Here is a 22,458-nt window from a genome sequence, read left to right as displayed (position 1 = left end):
TGGTTACGCATTAAAATCAAGAAGAGGACAATGCGATAGAACGATAGTACGATGGCGACAATGTGATAGTACGATGACGACAGTGCGACAATACGATGGCGCGGTGTGATTGTGAGATGGCGACAATGCGATTATACGATTACGACAGTACGATAACGCTATAGTACGATGGCGACAATGCGATAATACGATGACGACAGTATGACAATACGATGGCGACAGTGCGATAGTACGATGGCTACAATGCGATAATACGATGACGACAGTTCGACAATACGATGGCGACAGTGCGATAATACGATGGCGACAATGCGATAATACGATGACGGCAGTATGCTAACGCGATAATACGATGGCGACATGCGATGATACGATGGCGACAAAGCGATAGTCATATCGTACTGTCGCCATCAAATTATCGCATTGTCGCCAACGTACTATAGCGTTTTCGTACTGTCGTCATCGTATTATCGCATTGTCGCCATCGTACTATCGCATTGTCGCCCAATGGATTTTAATGTGCAACCACGATTGCCCTAACGGTATTCCGTACAAAATAGACATCCATTTGTGTGTTTCAACTCATTCAATTCAATTAGTATGCAACATATCATAGAATAAAGGTTAATAGCCATTCTTACACTAAAAAAGACGTTTCTAAAGCTAAGGACGTATACAATATTACGAGCTCAACTAAAAAATAGCAAATGCAACTTTAAATTATGAAAAGGACATGATAAAGTGAAATCATTGACCATTGTCCCATTCTATTTCTTAAACAGAAAAAAACAACGGTAATTTGAAAGAACGTCATGTTTCGATATAGAAACTTTCTTCGTCCCATTGACGCCAAGGAAAATGCTATTTTGCGTCCCTAGCAAAATCGTTAAATAAGATACATTTATGGCGTTAACGCCTTGTTCTTAGAAAACTGGGCATAATGCATGTGCGTAAAGTGTCATTCCAGAGAAGCCTGTGCAGTGCGCACAGGCTCATCAGGGACGACACTTTCCGCCTAAGCTTGATTTTTGGTAAGGAGGGACTTCCTTGATATCAAAAATACCATAAAAGCGGAAAGTGTCGTCCCTGATTAGCCTGTGCGGACTGCACAGGCTAATCTGGGACGACACTTTACGCACATGCATTATGCCCAGTTTTCTCAGAACGCGGCTCACGTACAAGTGCAGAACATGAAAGCGAACGTTTTTATTTCAGAATGTGTAATCTGCGAAATAATAACCGATATATATTGCTTTTTTAAAAGTCGTATATAAAAACTTTTTGTTATTAATCGTATCTTTACTCGAATACTTTTTGCTTACATATCGCGTAATTCCCCATAGTTTATGCAACGAGAAAATGCAGAAACATTTTATTCGGTTCGTCATTGAAAACAGCGCAAGATTTTTTTCTAAGTTTAGTTGTGTTCGATATTACCTGTGTTACTGAGACCAAATATATCAAAGACGTCTATTATTTCAGTCGATACTTGAACTTGTTGCAAGATCTTTGAAATGACGGATGAAAAATGTTTGCATAAATGAGGCGCAATGTTTTCAAATTTGTCTTTATGTTTCGTTGCATACCATTACAGTACAATGCTATATCACATATAGTGTGTCATATTAATAAAATCTGCGAATGCGATGAAGACTTCACTGTTATTGATATCGAACAGAACTTTGTATCATGCTGTTCGGTACATTGAGATCTACATTAAAATGCATATAAATCGAGAATGAAAACAGTTGGAGATAGCGATTAACTCAAATGAAAAGTGTTCAAATTTTGGTGTTGCACTTCCTTCTAATAATAAGAGAGCGGTGTTAGACTTTATATATTTTAGTAGATCAAATTGCTTCATATATGTATTTAAATTATTTTGTGAAATATTACATTATTTTATGTAGGGATTAATGCATGAAGTAAAGATGAATAATTATTTCTTTTTTTTTTTAATTTCTATGCTGTATTTTATCATACATGCGTAGCAAAGTCAGAATAGTATTATTTGAACGTCAAAGTAACGTTTACTCCGTGATCGAAGGTAGGCGGACTTCCGTTTTTGAAGCGAAAATCTGACTGTTTACGGACGCTGCAGACGACATGGGTGCCTCTACAGCTAGGTAATCGTCATCTTCTTTAGTGTCGTCTGCGAATTCCACGTGTGCTCCAGCGCGCGACGAATCCTGTGCATGTACACTGCTTTCTTCATTAGAAAGGGTTTCATCGTCGTTGTCCGCTGGCTTTTTTGACGTCGAGTTGACTTTCTTTAGGAACTGTGGATGCTGTTGTTGTTGTTGTTGCTGCTGCTGCTGAATTTGCTGCTGCTGTTGCCGTTCTTCCGTGCCGGGTGCTAGCAAGGGACCCTGGTAGCGTTCCGCGATTTTCTTTATACGGTTAGCCGGCGGTAGTTTCTTGCGTGGAGTTGGTTTTGACTTTGCGGCGATTTTGTTGTACAGCGTGAGAATAGCGGGAACTTCCTGTTTTCGCACCTGTTGTCCGCGCAGTCTGCTCAGGGCGAAATTTTCGGCCCTCCGCTGTTTGAGCTCCCGTAGGTCGGAATTGTTGACATCGATTGGAGTCAGGTCGACAAACGGAAGGGTGTGGTAGACCGCAACCTGTAATGTGTACTTAACAATGAGCGAGTAACGAATGAACAAGCGTCCCGTGGATGGTACACGAGCTTACATAATTTAAAAGACTATTTAATTCGCCTAAAATGTTTCACGTTATTTAGGTGGGGAAAATCCAATGATATGCTCGTACAAGGAGGTGAAATAGAGTCAACGAAATATTTATTAACAAATACTTCACGTGCAAACATGAGACAAATTTTCAAACCAAAATTTAAATAGTGGATTAATACTTCAACGGTTATACGGTTATTGTCTGTATCAAAAAGCAGCAAAGTCTGTGTTTATACACGGGGGGATAACAACCCAAGAAACAGTAATGAAAATATGAAGTAATAATTAAGCAACAACACGTGTTGAGCAATGTATAGCGTTTTAAATACTTGGTACGTTTAACACGCTTTAAACCTTCACTTACCGACCCGGGTGTTTCAATAAACCGGGGTATTTTTGGTGCCATGCGGTGCCTAGTGGTGCGCTTGTACGACTTTCCGAGGATGTTGCTAGTCTCGAAGCTGCTGGAAGCCCGAACGGCCACGTCCGGCGTCTTCCGCTCCTTACTCGGCTGCAGGTGATCGAACTGTTGCTGTAAACGCTGCATGCCGCGCTGCTTCAGGATGTCGAGAGCACCTTCCCACATGGGCGTCTTGCCGCCGTGAATGACCTTGAGCGTCCGTGCCGACCCTGAACGCCGAATGTCGATGGGAACCTGATTTAGAAATTATCATACAAAGCTTTGGGACCGTTTGAATAAGCTCTTGGTACTGAGCTAGATATAAGTCATTCTCTCAACTTAAAACTTTGCGTTTCAAAAAGCGTTCCATAGTGTTTTTTAATATACTTTTGTATTTAATTTATATTGAATACCCGGAGATGACCTTGTATTTGTCTATGAAACTTTACACAACTTATAAAACACCTGTGGTATTCAACGTCGATGCAATGAGGCGTTAAATAACCCGCACCTGAGACAAGAAGTAGCTGTCGTTGACTACTTTAGGAAGCGGGTGCCAGTTGCCTCCCCCAAACGTGCCAATGTACTGCCCGTTAATGGTCCATACCCGGACGGAGCAGTCGGCGCTTGCTGTAATCAGGATTTCGCGATCGCTCACATAATCCACGCTGTGAATGCTTCGAGTGTGCGCCTGAAAGGAGTTCAGGAGAGGCGGATACCGGAGCGTCTTTTCGGGATCGCTTGCAGACGGCGGCGGCCGTCCCGCGAACACATTTTTCAGATGTTCTGGAACTGTGTACGCCTGAATCTTCGCATCGTAGTTCTCTACGCGAAAAAATGTGAATTTACGTTTCAATAATTCTATTCTTGCCTTCTTTTCTCGGTTAGACATTTTCTTCGATATGCTGTAGTCTTTGATGTCCCATATCTTCACGTAACCTTGAGTATCGCCCGTGAACAGATAATGTTCCTTGGCGTCGCACTTGATCGTCAAGATGCTTTCGCCAAGGCGGTGCGCCGCGTTGAACTGTCCCAGAAGGCCGCCATCATGGTGCATGGACCAGAACCGGATCCAGCCTTCAGCGCCGCCAGTGACGATAATAGCCGTATCCTTGTGTAGTGGTTCCCGCGTCTCCAGAAATATTATTTTTTCTACCGCCGACTCGTAGTGTTTGCAGAGTAGATCGTACTCTTTCCTCGTGCACAAGTTTGGCGCCTTGGCGCTGTAATGTTCCGAGTCTAGCGCGTTCAGCAGCGGATGCTCGCACGTCTCTTCATCGTCAGACGATGGTGTTGCCTCGGTGGGAGCCTTAAAGCGCCTAGCCATACCAAGCAATGCAACCACTCCTGTTATTTTCGCTTTTCTCTTAAGCCTCATCGATATATCACCGTCATCATCTTTGTCCGTATTTTCGCTCGGAAGGTTCGCCACGTCGTCGTCTTCGCTCTCCGCGATCGCTGGTACGGTTGTATGGCGCTTGATTTGCTCGCTAACGGGTTTGACACTCTCGTTGGCGTTGAGGCGACAGTACACCTGCCCTGTATCACGTGACCATATGAAGACGTCGCCGTCGTAGCCACCGGTGGCGATGATGTTTGGTGAGAGGTGGGTTATACATAGAATGTCCTCCTTGTGTCGCATCTTCCATTCCTTGCGATCTTCCTCCCCGCCTCCGTCTATGTAGACGTATACCTGTTTCCCCCAACCAGAAACGTAAAAATTGTGAGCAGTTGAGACGATCCCGGTAACTGAGGACGCGTCGGGAAGCGCGAACGCCTGCAACAATGAGCCGTTGTTAAAATTCCAAACATGCACAGTGCCGTTGCGCGCCCCGGTGACCAGCCGTCTGCCATTGTAGTCGAAACATAGCGCGGTGATTTCAACCGGGATCTCCACGCCGCGTTCCACGGTGTAGTGAGCGTTCACAAATTGCATCTGCTTGATGCCGGTGTTAGTGTCCCATATACTGACCACAGACTCCTGGCATGCTGTGATGGTAGAATCGAACACGCTGCTGTATAGGGCGGCCACCACCGGCTTGATGTGGGACACCGTCTCTGTGCAGTTGTCTTCCTCCTCGCGTTTCTCTAGCATGGCGATTGTATTCGCCGCCAGGAGCGTCGTCCGCATCGCAGGGTTAAAGTAAACGGCGGAGATTGGGAAAGGATCGAAATTGATCATGCGGCCGCTGATTTGCTGAAGGCAGGTCTGGTCACGAAGGTCATATACGCGCATGGAGCGGCCCTTGTCGATACTGATTACCTGATTCTTGCTGTCATTAATAATCACGTGGTTTACCGGCTTCGTGTGTCCCTTGAGCAACACGATCGCCTTGTTGTTTACGTAGGGGTTCCAGACGCGCAGGAAGTAGTCCATACCCCCCGTTACTATGATATTCAGCGCCTGCGAATAGTCAAAACTGAGCACGCCTTTATTGACCTTGAAATACACGGGCGTCTTTTTCCCGACCAAATCGCCGAAGTAGAGCGCCGTCTGTGCGTCCTGACATGACGACAAGAAGCCGTTGACCATCGGGAGGTAGAGTACTTTGTTCACCCAGTCGTTGTGAATGTCCGCAAATTTCTGCACCTTGACGCCAAGTGAGAAACCCCGTATTACTTCCGGGAAGCTGACGCGCTTGCACGTGTTCTTTTTGCCGCTGACTGGACCGAACAGACCCCCGCGTAGTGAGGCGTTGAACTTTAAACAGTACACGCTACCTGCCATTATGAAACATTGGGGGTCATTATAAATAGCATACCATTTAATTTATAATTTTGTTTAATTCAAATTACAATTTAAATCAATATCGGTAAAAAAAAGATGTGTTGCGAATAAAATTTATCCAGAGACATGCATGTACAACATGTACGTTTAATTAAGAAAACAGATAAGTATTGATGCAAAGCATCAAAGGGCGTCGGGAATTTCAGTGTAAAAGGCACTCATTGAAGTTACATGGAACGATTTTTTTCTAGTGTAAATATTAATATATTGGCCGATTATTTAAAAAAAATAGAAAAAAAATACTGGAATAACCATTATCTATGATGTTGTGTTATAACCCCCAAATAAACATTATCTATGATTATGTGTTGTAACCCCCAAATATTTCATATTTCATTTTATTTACATTGGTTTCCTTTTTTACTGGCATCCGTGTGCAGTTTTCATTAATGGAACAGAGCTATGTAGGTTTTAAAAAATCTGCTTCATCTTGTAAGCGTAATTTCATATTTTTCTCAACTTTAAGGGGAGATGATTGTGAACTTATTCTTACGTTTCTCATTTACGATAGGGGTTGAGAATTTTGATATGAAAACACTGTAAAAGTTTTAATGTGTTTACGAACCCCCTCCCCCCACCCTCTCACACATATATTTCATGGGCATAATAAAAACAAAAATTGGTTACAATAAAGCAGCATATCTATTTAAACTAGAATGTCTACATCAAAACAAAAAGTTAACATAGAACACAAATAAAACAATTAGATTCTACTGGGGCTCGAACCTTGGGCCTCTCACATGTGAAGCGAGCGTGTAAACACTACACCACTTGACCGCTTGAAATGTCGCCTTCTAACTAAGATATTAATAAGCTATTAATAGTCGGTTTTAATGTAAACCCGGAAGTTTAAACGCTGGATAGTGAGCGGGGTTAAAGGTCCATACCACAGGCAAGATACGGGTCAGGCCTGCGGGCTTCTATATGTAGTTCCTAAAAAAACTACCTGTAGGGGGACTTGATAGAAATGATACTGGGTTGCTGTGATGGTGCTCCTCATTGATAAGCGGCTGCTTCCTTTATCAAGACTCATTATTACAATTAATAATACGTGTCGCGCTTCGCGCTCTATAGCGCCTTTATGAGTAACTAGGTGGTTGCTAGGATAGCGGAACAAAGAAGTTTTGTTTTTATACAAAACCAGAAAGTTTCGCCGATTCGGGTGTTTGCCCAGTCCCTGTGATATTTTATTATTGCCCAGTCAGTCCCCGTGATCAGTTATTAATTAAAAGAATAAGCTTTGCATTATTGACAATAAATGTTGTAGTAAATGTAATAGGCACAAATGCAGTTACCCTAATTGACACAAAAAATCACCACTATGCAAGATATTCTGACAACAAAAATATATACATTGATCCGTAAAATAACTTCTCCTCCCATATGCGAAAAAAAACGAATTACATACTAGTCGCCGCACTTCAGTGTGACGCCGATAATTATCGCAAAAAAACACTGTACGAATTGAGGTGCTAATACTTAAGTTTATAGCCACGATGACTTAAGTTTGGGTTTATTCATATACAGGCTGGTTTATTTGAATTCAGGAGTCACACGAACACAAGAGTTATTTATTGAAAGATAAACAATTTAAATAAGATTTTTATTTTATTTTAAAAACTGCGTTGTGCAATATAAGGACTTTTCAAGTTCATTACCATGAAGTTGTCATAATGAAACTTTTTGTTCCATTCGCAAACAACTGTTTTCACAGAAAGCAACGCATACCTGACTGGTCCCCAAGCATCAAGACGGCGTTGTTGAGGTCCCGATGGTCAACCCAATAGTCCATGGCCGTGATGCAGCTATCGAACCCGGTCAGGAAGTATCGCATGGAGAACTTCTTCCCGCTCATGTCAAACATCGTTATGTCCCGCTCGGTGGACGTCAGCGCCAGCATGTTTACGTTGTACATCGCGACCATGTCGGTGAACCATGGCTGGGTGTTCCTCTTTTGGTAATGGTTGGCGTTGTAGTATTTTAAGTTTCTCATTCCCATGCTCCAAACACCCAGCACGCCTTCTTTGCTAAGAGTCATATACTTTCCGGCCTTAGGATCTATGCTGCCGGAAACAGATCCAGATTTTCTCAATGTCGGGTAAAAGAGAATTTTAACGATAAGGTCTCTGTGTCGGCTTTCAATATCGCGGATCTCGTTTGGGAACGGTTTTTCTCGTAACATCTCAATCATGAACGTCTTTTCTTTATACTCAATTAAGTTATATGTAACATATTCATCCCAGTCGACAACGCGATCACAGTTAGCATCTACTTTCATAAACAACAATTCGATTTCATCTTGTGTGCTGTGACGGCCGACAGTTTTGCGCATAGCGTCTTTAAACTCGTCAATAGTGAGACCAGTTTGTGCCTCTTCTTGTTTGGCGTCAAATATTTTCTGCAATCTACTAAAAAGCTCTTCGTCATCGAGAGTCTCTTCTTGCTCAGGTGTTAGGATCTGGTCCCTAGCCTTGAGTAAATTGGCAAGGTTTCCACGCCCGAATCCGGGAGGGGCTCGACTTAAACGACGCTGTTGTATTTGATGGAACTGCGGATTTTTTGGAACATCTCCACCGCCGCCCGTAGTCTGATTAAAACCAACGGAACCAGCAAAACGTGATTTTCTCCTGTCGTACATGTTCAAACCGAATAAACGATTGGTTATTAAATGTATCTTTGGACGTTAATGCAATAACTCGACGTCAAAAGTTACACGCCATTTTGTTTCATAGTCGACGTCATGAGTCACGACGAAATTGGCGCCATATTGTTATAATGTATCGGTAGCATACCCAACACCTACAACGTAAAATTTATATACAAATCACATGCATGAATAGAACTGTGAAATAAATTTAGTTATAATTAAATCGAAATTAAAATACACGGAAAGGCTTCGTAAAAAGCATCACGTTCAAGATTTATGTTCAAACTGTTTAAAGGTCGAATTTAAAGAAAACATCCAATTTAATACATTTTACGCCATTTACACACACAAATGCTAAATCATCAGGTTCCACGTGTCTTTTTAGTATTTTGCAAATGAAAAACATTATTTTGAGAATGTATTCGCCGTTTCAGTTTATGTGACTCATCTCGCTGGTTTAATATACGCTGCGAAGTGTGATATCAAACAAATCATAGCATATCAGCCATTAGTATACATAATTATTGAAGTGACAACTGTTGTGTATGTATGCTTTCCGACGTTTTATTTTACGGATTGTTGTTAAAATGTTTCATATGTTACTATCGAAAGATTTTATGTAATTGACCTTCAGTGGGGACTGGGTTTGCGAGTATTTTGCAGAGATTTAAATACCCCTATTTCGTAACCGCGCATATTTTGTACGCTTTAAAAAAGTCCTTATCCGTAATCTCTGTAAGATTTTGTATTGTTTTTTTTCATTATTAAGACAGTTTTATTGATCTTCAAATATATACTTTGAAAATTTTTTAACACAATATTCGTTAATTACATGACACGGTGTGCGCACATCGGGCACCGCTCATATTGAATGATCAGTGACCTATCGACCAATAAATAACTTTAAGATTGAATGCATCATGTGCAACTCTTTTTCTAAAAAAATAGGGCAAAAACGATACCGGTTTAAAAAATATAAAATAACCGTTGTTTATTTCTAAATCGTAAGAATAATTTATAATATTTCACTACTTTATGTGTAAAAGTTCTCAATTTATTTAAGCACAACAAACTTAAAAAAAATATCATTCTGTTCAACATTTTGAAAAAATCTTGTTTCCGGTATCAGCTGCGTGATTTTGATAGAGTAACCACCTTTTTGTTCGTGAAATGAGCAACACATCGTTGTTTAGACACTTGACAAATGTTTGTAATGAACCACGAGTGTAACAATACATGTGGTTTTGGAAACCTAGGGCTCGAATCCGCCGTAAAACAAATACGCAGTCAGCGCTTGCAGTGATGCCAACATTTTAAAAGTCACACATAAAGAAATCTCGGACAAATTCGTTACTTACATCATGAGTTGAATGGGATCCCATGACACAACACGATAACGAAAAAGCTCAACACACACTTTCTTGTAACTAACTTTCCCTAATTTATATTGCATTCCAACCACACACATAGTGTTTTTCTATTTGTATGATTTGTTTCTTGTCTTCATTTTATACTCTATAATCAGAGACGTTCACACGCCACAATACACCCATGACACAGAAATAAATACTTAATAACGCTATATCAAACTATATATATATTTAACTACTGTTTTTTCTAAGAGTTTCAATTATGTCATATAAGTATACCAACACGAAGAGACTATTCAAAAATCTTTAAGACTTTTCTATGAATCTATAGTAAGAATATGCTAAAAGTTTAAAGAGTTCCGTCGAAGCAGAACCATATTACATGAGTTTAATGCTCATTGTTAATTATACATTTCATTTGTCTTTAATTTAGATTTTTTTTTAACTTAAGATAACATAAAAATTAAATCATAGGAACTAAAAATATAGAAAATCATATTAGTTATGTGGTTAACAGAGCTTCCACCGTGAAAGGGATATAATTACACCAAGACACAATACTTCTGGTACTTGACCGCTCTCTGGCACAACATTCACCAAAGCGCAATACGACAACGATACATCTTTACGATATTTGATATATTCATTATCAAAATACTGTATAATTAGGCAAACAGGCTTCCTTATTATTTTTTTTTGATATTGTTAATAACCTTTTCTTTTAATAGCACATGAAACGGCATAAAGAATCGTTAATTTCTGAAAATCTGAGTAAAAGACTGATTCATCATTACAACTTCCTAAAGATTTATGCAATGCAAATCACTAACTAAATATACATAAAAGAGTAAACGCGTAATTTATCGTCAGATATATCTTTGTTTAGATATTTAAAATACTTATGAAGAAATCCAAAGAAATTAACTTGATAATCTGTTTTACGGTCACCGGACCATTTAAACCGTGGACAATCCAACATTAGAATGTGTGTGGTGTATAACCTTTGCTAATGTCGTACATTTTATTCGTAATAGCCAGTCATCTGCCAAAATGGCGACCAAGGAAGCGGATTTGACGTTGGAAAAATGTTTAAGTGGGTTTTATTCTAAACCATAAGAAATGAATGTCGACAATTTATTTATTTTGTATGAAAATTCAAGGAGAAACATATTTCCAATACATGATAATATGGCATTGCATTTTACACTCATTAGAAGAGTCACAGTGTCATTGGTGTGGGGATTGGATGTCAACTTCGACTCGATTTTAGTCATGATGCATGAAGTACCTTTTTTAATGAAAAACAATTTTAAAAAGCTTACTTTATGAGTATGAGTATTGAAACACGAATTTTGCCTAAAACGCCTACCTCACATTTACCTGAGTCCAAGTTCACCTTACATGATATCTAATTAGTTGCAATAATCCAACCCCCAGCTATTGACCCTGCGAGTCGCTGGGAGTGGCAATAGTTGCAATAATTAAACTCTCAGCTTAATAACCCAATGGGCTGCTGAGAGTTGCAATGCCCTCTCTTTTGTCCATGGGTGCAAAATGTTATCAACAATGTAAGTGTTAAGGAACACTGAAACTGCAAGAACTTATTTAAGTTTACCTGTCTAAACCACAAACTCGTCCAAATGGTACCATTAAAACAAGAAATAATTGTTTTTTATTGACTTAGTTTTTCTTTCGTACGCTGCATCCGCCATGTTGAAAAATTGACCCAATATTGGTTTGGTCGCAGTACACCAATATTTTGCACGTCGGGTTATGTGTTGGAGCCTATTAAAGTCGATAACGATGTGGTATTCGATACAGAATACACTGATTCAAATTTAAACATAAACATGTCAGCAAGAAAAGTGTGTTGAAACATCGTCGTGTTTTTATAGGGTGCATGTTAAGGATAACATCCGTAGGTTGCCATTCAGGTAAATTTAACATGTTTATGAAGTTTATTCATTATTTTCCTCAATTTGTCTCGAACGACGTCTGTTTAGTGAAGCGCACAGATAGCGTGCGCTGAACTGCACCCATGTTTAGGAAGAGGTGCATATGGACTGCCAGAGCCGCCATAAGCAAAAATTATCAAAGGCTCTGGGAGTCCGTTTATATGGACTAGGAGTTGCAACTGGTTACAGCATATTTCATGTCAAGTTTCTTGCCCATAATCCAGGTGGCATATTAATGGGTAATTTTAGCGACATAAACTATTTTCTGGCATAAATAAACACAAACAGATCATATATTTATCACTAATGCACAAATTAAAACAATTAACGTGATGTGGTGTGCTTGCATAATAATTATATTATTAATCCAAAGTTTCAAACATGTCGGTTCATGACAATGTGTAAGTTTTTGCAATGGAAAAAGCCCAGTATTCCGAATGCGAAAATTGTTAAAATTTGGGTATGAAAAAAAATTGGCTAAAAAAACATGTGGGTACGAAAAAACATCTGTCATTCTGTGGAAAACTTTAGCCTTGGTTAAAGTTTTGCAATATTGAATTACTTTTGCAATATTGAAGATAGCAACTTGATATTTGGCTTGCATGTGTATTTCATGGAGCTTCACATTTGCAGTGGTGAAAGGTCAAGGTCATCCTTCAAGGTCAAACTTACACACATGGTAGCTATTAGCATATGTGCGACAGTGCACTATTTGGAATTTTGATATGACCCTTGGGTCAAAAGTTATTATCATGTGCGTCCCATGTTGTTAGTAAAATGAGGTTTTCTTAACCCATTTTACCCAATTATTTACCCATAACCTTTGACCTAGGGGTCAGATCTAAATTCCATTGCCGTCACCGTCGCACATACATGTATGCTCATAGCTACCATGTGTGTATGTTTCAAGGTTCTAGTGCTTGTAATGTAGGAGGAAATAGTGGCCAGGACAGACGACCATAAAGCGGACATCAATACAATAAATGCTGAATGAATGAAGAAGTTATCATTAAAACAACAACAAAAATATTTGAATTTAAAAACATTACAGATGATGCCACAAATCCTACAAACAAAACCGAGGACTGGGAGGCTATTACACGGTTCACTGACCAGGTTAACAATGAGTTGGAAGGACCCCAGTACGCTGTACGTCTCCTGGCCCACAAGATACAGTCACCCATCGAGAGGGAGTCACTGTTTGCACTCACGGTAATTTACATTTAGACATTATGGCTTTGACAGTTTTTTCTATGTAAAGTATAAGATGCAGGCAACTTTTGCATAAAAAAGTGAGACCTATATTCTGGAAAATACAGTGTATATAAAAACAAATGATATTACAATTTTTTTCAACATAAAGAAACAGCAATCAATTGTTTCTACTGGCCCACAAGATGCAGTCATGGATAAAGATTAGAGTCACTTTATACACTCAAGGTAATAAAACTGTTCTATAGTTTTACCAAAATAAATAGTTCTATACTTACACCACAGAGAATGCATTTTTTTTCAGAATAATTGGTTGGAACTTGAAAAGCAATAATGAGGTTTTCATTAAAAAAATTTAAAGCCTAAATTTTAATTGAAGAAAATATATGCTTCTCTTATTTGGAGAGAATCAATGAAAAATGTGTTTTTAGTTCACCTGAGCACAGCATGCTCATGGTGAGCTTTTGGGATCGCCTTTTGTTTGTCGTCCGTCTGTCGTGCGTCTGTCGTGCGTCCGTCGTCAACATTTTGCCTTGTGAACACTTAAGAGGCCACATTTCTTGTCCGATCTTCATGAAACTTGGTCAGAACATTTGTCCCAATGATACCTCGACTGAGTTCGAAACTGGGTCATGCTGGGTCAAAAACTAGGTCACTAGGTCAAACAAAAGAAAAACCTTGTGAACACTGTTGAAGTCACATTTGATACCCAATCTTCATGTGACTTTGTCAAAATGTTTGTCTTAATGATATGTTAGTTGAGTTAAAAAATTGTCCGGTCCGTTGAAAAACATGGCCGCCGGTGGGCGGGGCAGTATTCCTTATATGGCTATAGAGAAACCTTGTGAACACTATAGAAGTCATAATTTTTGCCCAATCATCATGAAACTTGGTCAAAACATTGGTTTCATTGATATCTCGGATAAGTTCGAAAATGGTCCAGATCGGTGAAAAAACATGGCCGCCAGGGGGCTGGGCAGTTTTCTCAATACGTATATAGTGAAAACATGTTAACAATCTAGAAGTCACATTTTTGGTCCAATCGTCATGACATTTGGTTAGAAAATTTGTTTCCTTGATATGTCGGTTGAGGTCCAAAATGGTTTGGATCGGTAAAAAAACATGGCCGCCAGGGGGGGGTCATTTTCCTGATATTTATCAAGTAAAAAAGCTTATAAACACTCTAGAAGTCATATTTTTTGCCTAATCATCATGAAATTTGGTCAAAACATTGGTTATGTGGATATCTCATGGGTTTGAAAATAGTCGTGAACATTTGAAAAACATGGCCGCCTGGGGGTGGGGCAGTGTTTTCTATATGTATATAGTGAACAGTCTGAAAGACACTTTTTTTGCCCAAGCTTTATGAAATTTGGTCAGAACATTTGTTTCCTTGATACGACGGTTGAGTTCAAAAATGGTTCGGATCGGTAAAAAAACATGGAAGCCAGGGGGGGGGTCTTTTTTCTTATATTTGTATAGTAAAAAAAGCGTGTGAACACTCTAGAAGTCTCATTTTTTTGTCCAATCATCATGAAACTTGGTCAAAACATTGGTTTTATGGATTTCTTCTTATGATATCTAGGCCGAGTTCCTTAATTGTTGCGGTCTGTCAAAAAACATGGCTTTATAGTGTAATCTTGTTTACACTCTACTATGAAATTACCGATGTACACGTTGAATGAAATTTATTCATATTATGATATTTATGATCTCCATGCAGTAATGTGAATATTAATTCTGCCGATAAGATATACAGTTAAATTGCCAATTTTTTATTTATTTATTTTTGTTCCTGTCTGAAGAGGATTATTATGTTTATGATTGGTTGGGGATGAAGCGCAACAAACATATTTTGCCATCTGAAAACCCTTTATTGATAAATCTCAAAATTTCAAGTAGTTATATTGATTTCACAGAAAATTACTTAGGGAAGAAACAACTGTATATAACAGTTTAGAGTCAGGCCCCAAATTCCTGTGCTGGCCACTTTTCACACATTTTGTTGCATGTAATTTAATGACCTCAGACCAATGAAATAACCATTAGCCACAGCAGGTACCTCATTATCTCTGACAGTTGCTTGATGCATAACCCCTTGTTTACAGCCCTTTGCAGTGAACAGCATGGAACAGCAATTGCTATACAGTGGTATCAATATAGAGATAAACACATCTCTCTGGCATTTATTTTCGTATAAAAATCAGCATGCTGACTGCATAAAAAGAAAAGATTTCAACATTGAAGCAAGCTCTTGAAATAGCAAAATTATGTACTTATATATTTCCAAGAAAGGTTTATACAATATATATATATTTAATTATATATGTTTAATGGGCGTGATATTTTATATTTCTTAGCTTTAAGTACAGTGATGCCTGATTGAACTTACTCAATATGGCTATTATTTAACTTATAACTATCACAAAGTCCCAGTGTATATTATAAATATCAAGAAGAAAAAGTAAAGATGTGTATGTAAAAATATCCTTTACAGCTTAGGCAACAACTTTTGTCAAAATTCAATTATATTGATCAATAAAAAATAGATTGAAATATTCTCCATCTTTACTGTTGAACATTTATTGACAAAAAAACTATCGTGTCTACATGTACACATATCATATCACAGATATACTTTGTTCAAGAATTAAAGAGATAGAGAAAATGTACTTAAAACCAACTATTTGCGATACTTATGATATTAAATGCAGCTTGTATTTGAGAACAAATTTCACAATTAAATTGCATTTTAGTTTTGCTTTTGTTGTAAATAAAGAGTAGAAGCGTAGAGGAATTGTTTACAAACAACACTTACAAATGTGAATAATTAACAAAAATTAACTCTTAAATGAAGTATGAAATTTCATTTTAAATCATAAATACAGATTGATATACAAAAGTCATGTAGGCCTACATGGATGATATGTGAAATACAGTATTATGTAAAAGTCAGAAATACCATTATTCTAATTAATTTTATATAACAGACGTCATGTATGATATGTGAAATGCAGTATTACTTGAAAATCAGAGTAACATTGTTCTAAATAACTTTGAATGCAAAAACAGTGAAAACGTATTTTAATAATAGAGCACACTAAGTCTGTACTACCGCCTGTCTGCTCAGCACTCGTCCTCTTTTGAAGATGTTACACTAAATAATCGAACTATAAAGCGCAAGTTAAGTATGTACGCCTTTTTGTATAAAGTACTTTTATTATTTTGAACTCCACCTTCCCAGAATAGTTTAGTTCCTTTGGGTCTCAGGTGAGCGCCTTAGGGCCCATGGCCCTCTTGTTGAGAATTAATAGTTATAGTTATAGAATTCACAATTTGGTTGTAAACAGCTTTAATTTTCCCAAATTGAACCAGTCCCAAAGTAGTGAGGAAAACCTCTGGTGTCTGATATAGATATCTAGCACTCTCAATTTTCATTGCTTTGTATTTCTGTTGCAGACACTGGAGATGTGCATAAAAAACTGTGGCAGGCGATTCCACAATGAGATTGGGAAGTTTAGATTCCTTAATGAAGTCATTAAAGTTATATCACCAAAGGCAAGTTTCAAGCCTCATAAGGAGAAAAGAAACCTATTTTTAACCCATCAAATGAAGCATGTGCATGTTATTGCGTCTCACTGTTTTCACCTAAGCAGTACTATAATTTTGACCATGTGTTCTACTTACAGAATAAAGTGATGTGATTAACTTTGTGAATTTTACAATATTTTGAAATTATTTTGAAGTATTACTTTAAACAGTATGTTAATTTGCACACTCAATTAGAAGTGACATATTTTGATTGATTTTCTTGAAAGCTAAAAATGTTACAAGCTTGAAGATGAAAAAAGCCCAGTTTCAAATTTAGCATTGATTCATGCTGACCAAAGATATTATCTTGCAGTATCTGGGAGGCAAGACAACAGATCGCGTGAAGAAACGGTGCATTGAGCTGATGTATTGCTGGCACAAGGGTCTCCCACATGAGCCCAAGATAGCGGAGGCGTATGTGATGTTGAAGCAGCAGGGAGTTGTGAAGGAGGACCCCAAGTACATGGATGAAGTAAGATCACTGGGGATGCAATATTTCAACCAATTTTTTTACAGTTTAACAAATTTGCTGAATTCTGTTGGCTTGCATTGACAGTGTAGTATTGTACTTTACATTGTGTGTACATTTTGTGTTTGTTCCAGGCATCCCTACATCTGCCCAGACCCCCTCCTGAGGAAGAACGGAGAGCTCCATTTGAAGACGATGAAAAATCCAAGGTCAGAAGCATCTACTTGTTTAAGCTTAATTGGATCAATTGTCTTAGGCTCATCTAGTACTAGGTAATGTGAGTCCATTTCCTGGGTAGAACGAGTACTTGATGTCTTAATGTGGAATTCTTGCGAATGCCCCCACTGCTATGACAGACTATACTTTTCTATCAGCGCATGGTGATTACGATGTACATGGTATAACAAAATATATGCATCCAAATATGTACCTACTAGGCTGAAAAGAACCCTGAACAATTATGTTTTGCTTAATTCATCTATAAAAAAACTTCTTATTAATCTAGTAAGATAATGAGAAGCAACACAAAATTAAGAAGTGGTGACATTGAAGTTATAATTATGACTTTGTTGTATTGCCTGGTGGGTTTTATACTGTTTACTGTGATCTAATGGCAACCCACTGGCTCCAGAAGGTCTCAGGTTCAGTCCCTCTTTCAATTTAAACCTAAGAGAGTGCCTTTTGCATGAGATAGTAAACTGAGATACAGTATTGTTAGTGCTTCACACCTCGCACTTAAAGACCGAGGGTCATCCCTAAAAAGTTAGCTTTATATTGCACTATATCCCATAATCCAACAAAAAATGTTTTTTGTTGATCATAGCCATATGATATGGAAAGGAAGCCTTGGTGGACTACATAAAAATAATTATACAAACTCGTGCACTCATGGTAAAACACTTGTGTGTCACTCTGTTAAACAGTCTTAATGCATGTGTTTTAAGTGTTGTCCCAGATAAGCATTTGTGGTCTTTACAGGGACTACACTTTGGCTTCTTTAGTAATTGCTGTTTAAAAGAAGACTCTTCTTAGGGTAAATTCAGTTCACACTGAATGCACAGTGTAATCAGGGACGACTCTTTACAGACATGCATTAAGCCCTGTTTTAACAGAGCAAGGTTCACATGTACTTCCAGTTGCTGGCTAAACTGCTAAAGAGCAAGAACCCTGACGACCTACAGGCAGCTAACAGGCTTATCAAGAACATGGTGAAACAGGTCAGTGTAGTCAGGCAGCTAACAGGCTTATCAAGAACATGGTGAAACAGGTCAGTGTAGTCAGGCAGCTAACAGGCTTATCAAGAACATGGTGAAACAGGTCAGTGTAGTCAGGCAGCTAACAGGCTTATCAAGAACATGGTGAAACAGGTCAGTGTAGTCAGGCGGCTAACAGGCTTATCAAGAACATGGTGAAACAGGTCAGTGTAGTCAGGCAGCTAACAGGCTTATCAAGAACATGGTGAAACAGGTCAGTGTAGTCAGGCGGCTAACAGGCTTATCAAGAACATGGTGAAACAGGTCAGTGTAGTCAGGCAGCTAACAGGCTTATCAAGAATATGGTGAAACAGGTCAGTGTAGTCAGGCAGCTAACAGGCTTATCAAGAACATGGTGAAACAGGTCAGTGTAGTCAGGCGGCTAACAGGCTTATCAAGAACATGGTGAAACAGGTCAGTGTAGTCAGGCAGCTAACAGGCTTATCAAGAACATGGTGAAACAGGTCAGTGTAGTCAGGCGGCTAACAGGCTTATCAAGAACATGGTGAAACAGGTCAGTGTAGTCAGGCAGCTAACAGGCTTATCAAGAATATGGTGAAACAGGTCAGTGTAGTCAGGCAGCTAACAGGCTTATCAAGAACATGGTGAAACAGGTCAGTGTAGTCAGGCAGCTAACAGGCTTATCAAGGACATGGTGAAACAGGTCAGTGTAGTCAGGCAGCTAAGGTGAAACAGGTCAGTGAAGTCAGGCAGCTAACAGGCTTAGCAAGAACATGGTGAAACAGGTCAGTGTAGTCAGGCAGCTAACAGGCTTATCAAGAACATTGTGAAACAGGTCAGTGTAGTCAGGCAGCTAACAGGCTAATGGAGAACATGGTGAAACAGGTCAGTGAAGTCAGGTAGCTAACAGGCTTATCAAGAAAATGGTGAAACAGGTCAGTGTAGTCAGGCAGCTAACAGGCTTATCAAGGACATGGTGAAACAGGTCAGTGTAGTCAGGCAGCTAACAGGCTTATAAAGGACATGGTGAAACAGGTCAGTGTAGTCAGGCAGCTAAGGTGAAACAGGTCAGTGAAGTCAGGCAGCTAAGGTGAAACAGGTCAGTGAAGTCAGGCAGCTAACAGGCTTATCAAGAACATGGTGAAACAGGTAAGTGTAGTCAGGCAGCTAACAGGCTTATCAAGGACATGGTGAAACAGGTCAGTGTAGTCAGGCAGCTAACAGGCTTATCAAGAACATGGTGAAACAGGTCAGTGTAGTCAGGCAGCTTACAGGCTTATCAAGAACATGGTGAAACAGGTCAGTGTAGTCAGGCAGCTAACAGGCTTATCAAGAACATGGGGAAACAGGTCAGTGTAGTCAGGCAGCTAACAGGCTTATCAAGAACATGGTGAAACAGGTCAATGTAGTCAGGCAGCTAACAGGCTTATCAAGAACATGGTGAAACAGGTCAGTGTAGCAGGCTAACAGGCTTACCAAGAACATTGTGAAACAGGTAAGTGTAGTCAGGCAGCTAACAGGCTTATCAAGAACATGGTGAAACAGGTCAGTGTAGTCAGGCAGCTAACAGGCTTATCAAGAACATGGTGAAACAGGTCAGTGTAGGGGCCGAATGGGCCCACATGTCTCACCTCATCAAATAAATGTTCCTTTCTGACAAGAAGAAATTCTTAAAGCATAACCGTTCATTGTAATAGACACCATTTTTAGCTCATCTATTTTTGAAAAAAAAAAAATGAGCTATTGTCATCACCTTGGCGTCGGCGTCGGTGTCCGGTTAAGTTTTGTGTTTAGGTCCACTTTTCTCAGAAAGTATCAATGCTATTGCATTCAAACTTGGTGCACTTACTTACTATCGTGAGGGGACTGGGCAGGCAAAGTAAGATAACTCTGGCGTGCATTTTGACAGAATTATGCGCCCTTTTTATACTTAGAAAATTGAAATTTTGGTTAAGTTTTGTGTTAAGTTCCATTTTATTCCTTAAGTATCAAAGCTATTGCTTTCATACTTGCAGCACTTACTAACTATCATAAGGGGACTGTGCAGGCAAAATTATGTAACTCTGACTGGCATTTTGACAGAATTATGGGCCCTTTTACTTAGAAATTGAAAATTTGATTAAATTTTGTGTTTTGGTCCACTTTACTCCTAGAGTATCATAGATATTGCTTCATACTTGGAGCACTCGCAAACTATCATAAGGGGACAGTACAGGACAAGTTGCATAACTCTGGTTGTTATTTTGACGGCATTATGGCCCTGTTTTGACTAAGTAACTTTGAATATATGGTTAAATTTTGTATTCAGATCCACTTTACTAATAAAGTATCAAGGCTATTGCTTTCAAACTTCAAATATTTTCATGCTATCATGAGGGTACTCTACCTGGCAAGTTGAATTTTACCTTGACCTTTGAATGAACTTGACTATCAAGGTCAAATTATTAAATTTTGCTAAAATTGCCATAACTTCTTTATTTATGATAAGTTTTGATTGATACTTTGACATAACAACTGTTACCTGACATACCACGATAGACTCCACCCAAACCATTCCCCACGCCCCCCCCCCCCCAGAATCCCCCCAATTTTTTTTTTTTTTCCATTTTTTTAAAAGATCATCTAATAAATGACTCCACCCTCACACTATACCCCCCCCCCCCCCCACCGCCCACCCCCCCTATTTTTTTTAAACATGGTTAAAAAACTAAAATATTTTTTTTCTTATTTTATTTTTGGAATACCGTCCACCCATCCCACCCAAGAATACCCCCCCCCCCCCCCCCCCCAAAAAAAAATAAATAATTTTTTGTTTGCATTTTTTTTCTTATTTTTGGAAGATAATGTAATAAATGACCACACACCCACACTATACACCCCTCTCCACCCCACCCCTCCCTCCTTTGTGATTGAAGTATTGAGATAGGTCCCTTAACCTTTAAAAGAAAAATAGATGAGCGGTCAGCACCCGCAAGGCGGTGCTCTTGTTTATTTTGTACTCATTTGTACTTTGTTATCCCCCGCCATAGGCGGAGGGATATTGTTTTGGCGTTGTCCGTCCTTCCGTCCGTCCGTCCTTCCGTCCGTAAGGCACTTTTATGTCTGGAGCAATATCTTGGAAGAGCTTTGGCGGATTTCATTGAAACTTGGTATGAGTATATAAATATATATATATATATATATATATATATATATATATATATATATATATATATATATATATATATATATAATAAGAGGATGATGCACACCAAATGGCATTGTACACCATTTTTTAATAACGGAGTTATGGCCCTTTGTATCTTGAAAAAATGCTTTTTTTGTGTCCGGAGCCTTATCTTGGAAATGCTTTGGCGGATTTAATTGAAACTTGGTATGAGTATATATATGGATAAGAGGATGATGCATGCCAAATACACCATCTGTTAATCGCCCTTCGTATCTTGAAAAAATGCTTTTTATACGCCCGTATAAAATACGGGACGTATTATGTGAAACCCCTTGGCGGGCGGCGGGCGGCGGGCGGCGGGCGGCGGGCGGAAGGCATCACTTTGTCCGGACTCTAATTCAAATTGTATTCATCCGATCTTCACCAAACTTGGTCAGCAGTTGCATCTAGTTGATATCTAGGCCAAGTTCGAATATGGGTCATGCCGGGTCAAAAACTAGGTCATAGGGTCAATAAGTGCATTTTCAAAGGGGCCACTTTGTCCGGACTCTATTTCAAATTGTATTCATCCGATCTTCACCAAACTTGGTCAGCAGTTGCATCTAGTTGATATCTAGGCCAAGTTCGAATATGGGTCATGCCGGGTCAAAAACTAGGTCATAGGGTCAATAAGTGCATTTTCAAAGGGGCCACTTTGTCCGGACTCTATTTCAAATTGTATTCATCCGATCTTCACCAAACTTGGTCAGCAGTTGCATCTAGTTGATATATAGGCCAAGTTCGAATATGGGTCATGCCGGGTCAAAAACTAGGTCATAGGGTCAATTAGTGCATTTTCAACGGCGCCACTTTGTCCGGACTCTAATTCAAATTGTATTCATCCGATCTTCACCAAATTTGGTCAGAAGTTGTGTCTAGATGATATGTAGGTCAAGTTCAAATATGGGTCATGC

At 39.1% G+C, this 22,458-nt stretch overlaps 2 protein-coding genes across 4 annotated transcripts in view; one reads left to right on the top strand and one right to left on the bottom strand.

Moving 5' to 3' along the window:
* Positions 1-1,826: 1,826 nt before the first annotated feature.
* Positions 1,827-8,672, bottom strand: LOC127848372 (WD repeat-containing protein on Y chromosome-like). Its single transcript, XM_052380794.1, has 4 exons — positions 7,607-8,672; positions 3,602-5,811; positions 3,055-3,345; positions 1,827-2,621 (listed from the first exon to the last, which is right to left on the bottom strand). The coding sequence occupies exons 1-4, from the start codon at positions 8,514-8,516 to the stop codon at positions 2,031-2,033; spliced, it is 4,002 nt and encodes a 1,333-aa protein (XP_052236754.1). The 5' UTR covers positions 8,517-8,672; the 3' UTR covers positions 1,827-2,030.
* A 2,191-nt stretch (positions 8,673-10,863) lies between these two features.
* Positions 10,864-22,458, top strand: part of LOC127847079 (ADP-ribosylation factor-binding protein GGA1-like) — a 43,073-nt gene continuing 31,478 nt past the window's right edge. For all 3 annotated transcript variants that reach the window (XM_052378676.1, XM_052378677.1, XM_052378675.1), the window contains exons 1-6: positions 10,864-10,988; positions 12,902-13,062; positions 16,522-16,620; positions 16,967-17,125; positions 17,257-17,331; positions 18,259-18,339. In XM_052378676.1, coding sequence (XP_052234636.1) covers positions 10,946-10,988; positions 12,902-13,062; positions 16,522-16,620; positions 16,967-17,125; positions 17,257-17,331; positions 18,259-18,339 — 618 coding nt within the window. In that variant the 5' untranslated portion in view covers positions 10,864-10,945. The remainder of the gene's footprint in view (positions 10,989-12,901; positions 13,063-16,521; positions 16,621-16,966; positions 17,126-17,256; positions 17,332-18,258; positions 18,340-22,458) is intronic.

Source organism: Dreissena polymorpha, chromosome 10 (genome assembly GCF_020536995.1).
Source record: "Dreissena polymorpha isolate Duluth1 chromosome 10, UMN_Dpol_1.0, whole genome shotgun sequence".
Classification (NCBI taxonomy): domain Eukaryota; kingdom Metazoa; phylum Mollusca; class Bivalvia; order Myida; family Dreissenidae; genus Dreissena; species Dreissena polymorpha.
The sequence above is the reverse complement of the archived record's forward strand: the minus strand, read 5'-3'. Positions and strand labels throughout refer to the sequence as shown.

Bases quoted from the DNA above. Each gene is read 5' to 3' on its own strand.
- LOC127848372 (XM_052380794.1), bottom strand. From the start codon at position 8,516: ATGTACGACAGGAGAAAATCACGTTTTGCTGGTTCCGTTGGTTTTAAT. The intron at 5,812-7,606 runs GTATGCGTTGCT...TCATAATGGCAG, and splicing joins GATGCTTGGGGACCAGTCAG to GTAGCGTGTACTGTTTAAAG. The intron at 2,622-3,054 runs GTAAGTGAAGGT...TACACATTACAG, and splicing joins TTATTGAAACACCCGGGTCG to GTTGCGGTCTACCACACCCT.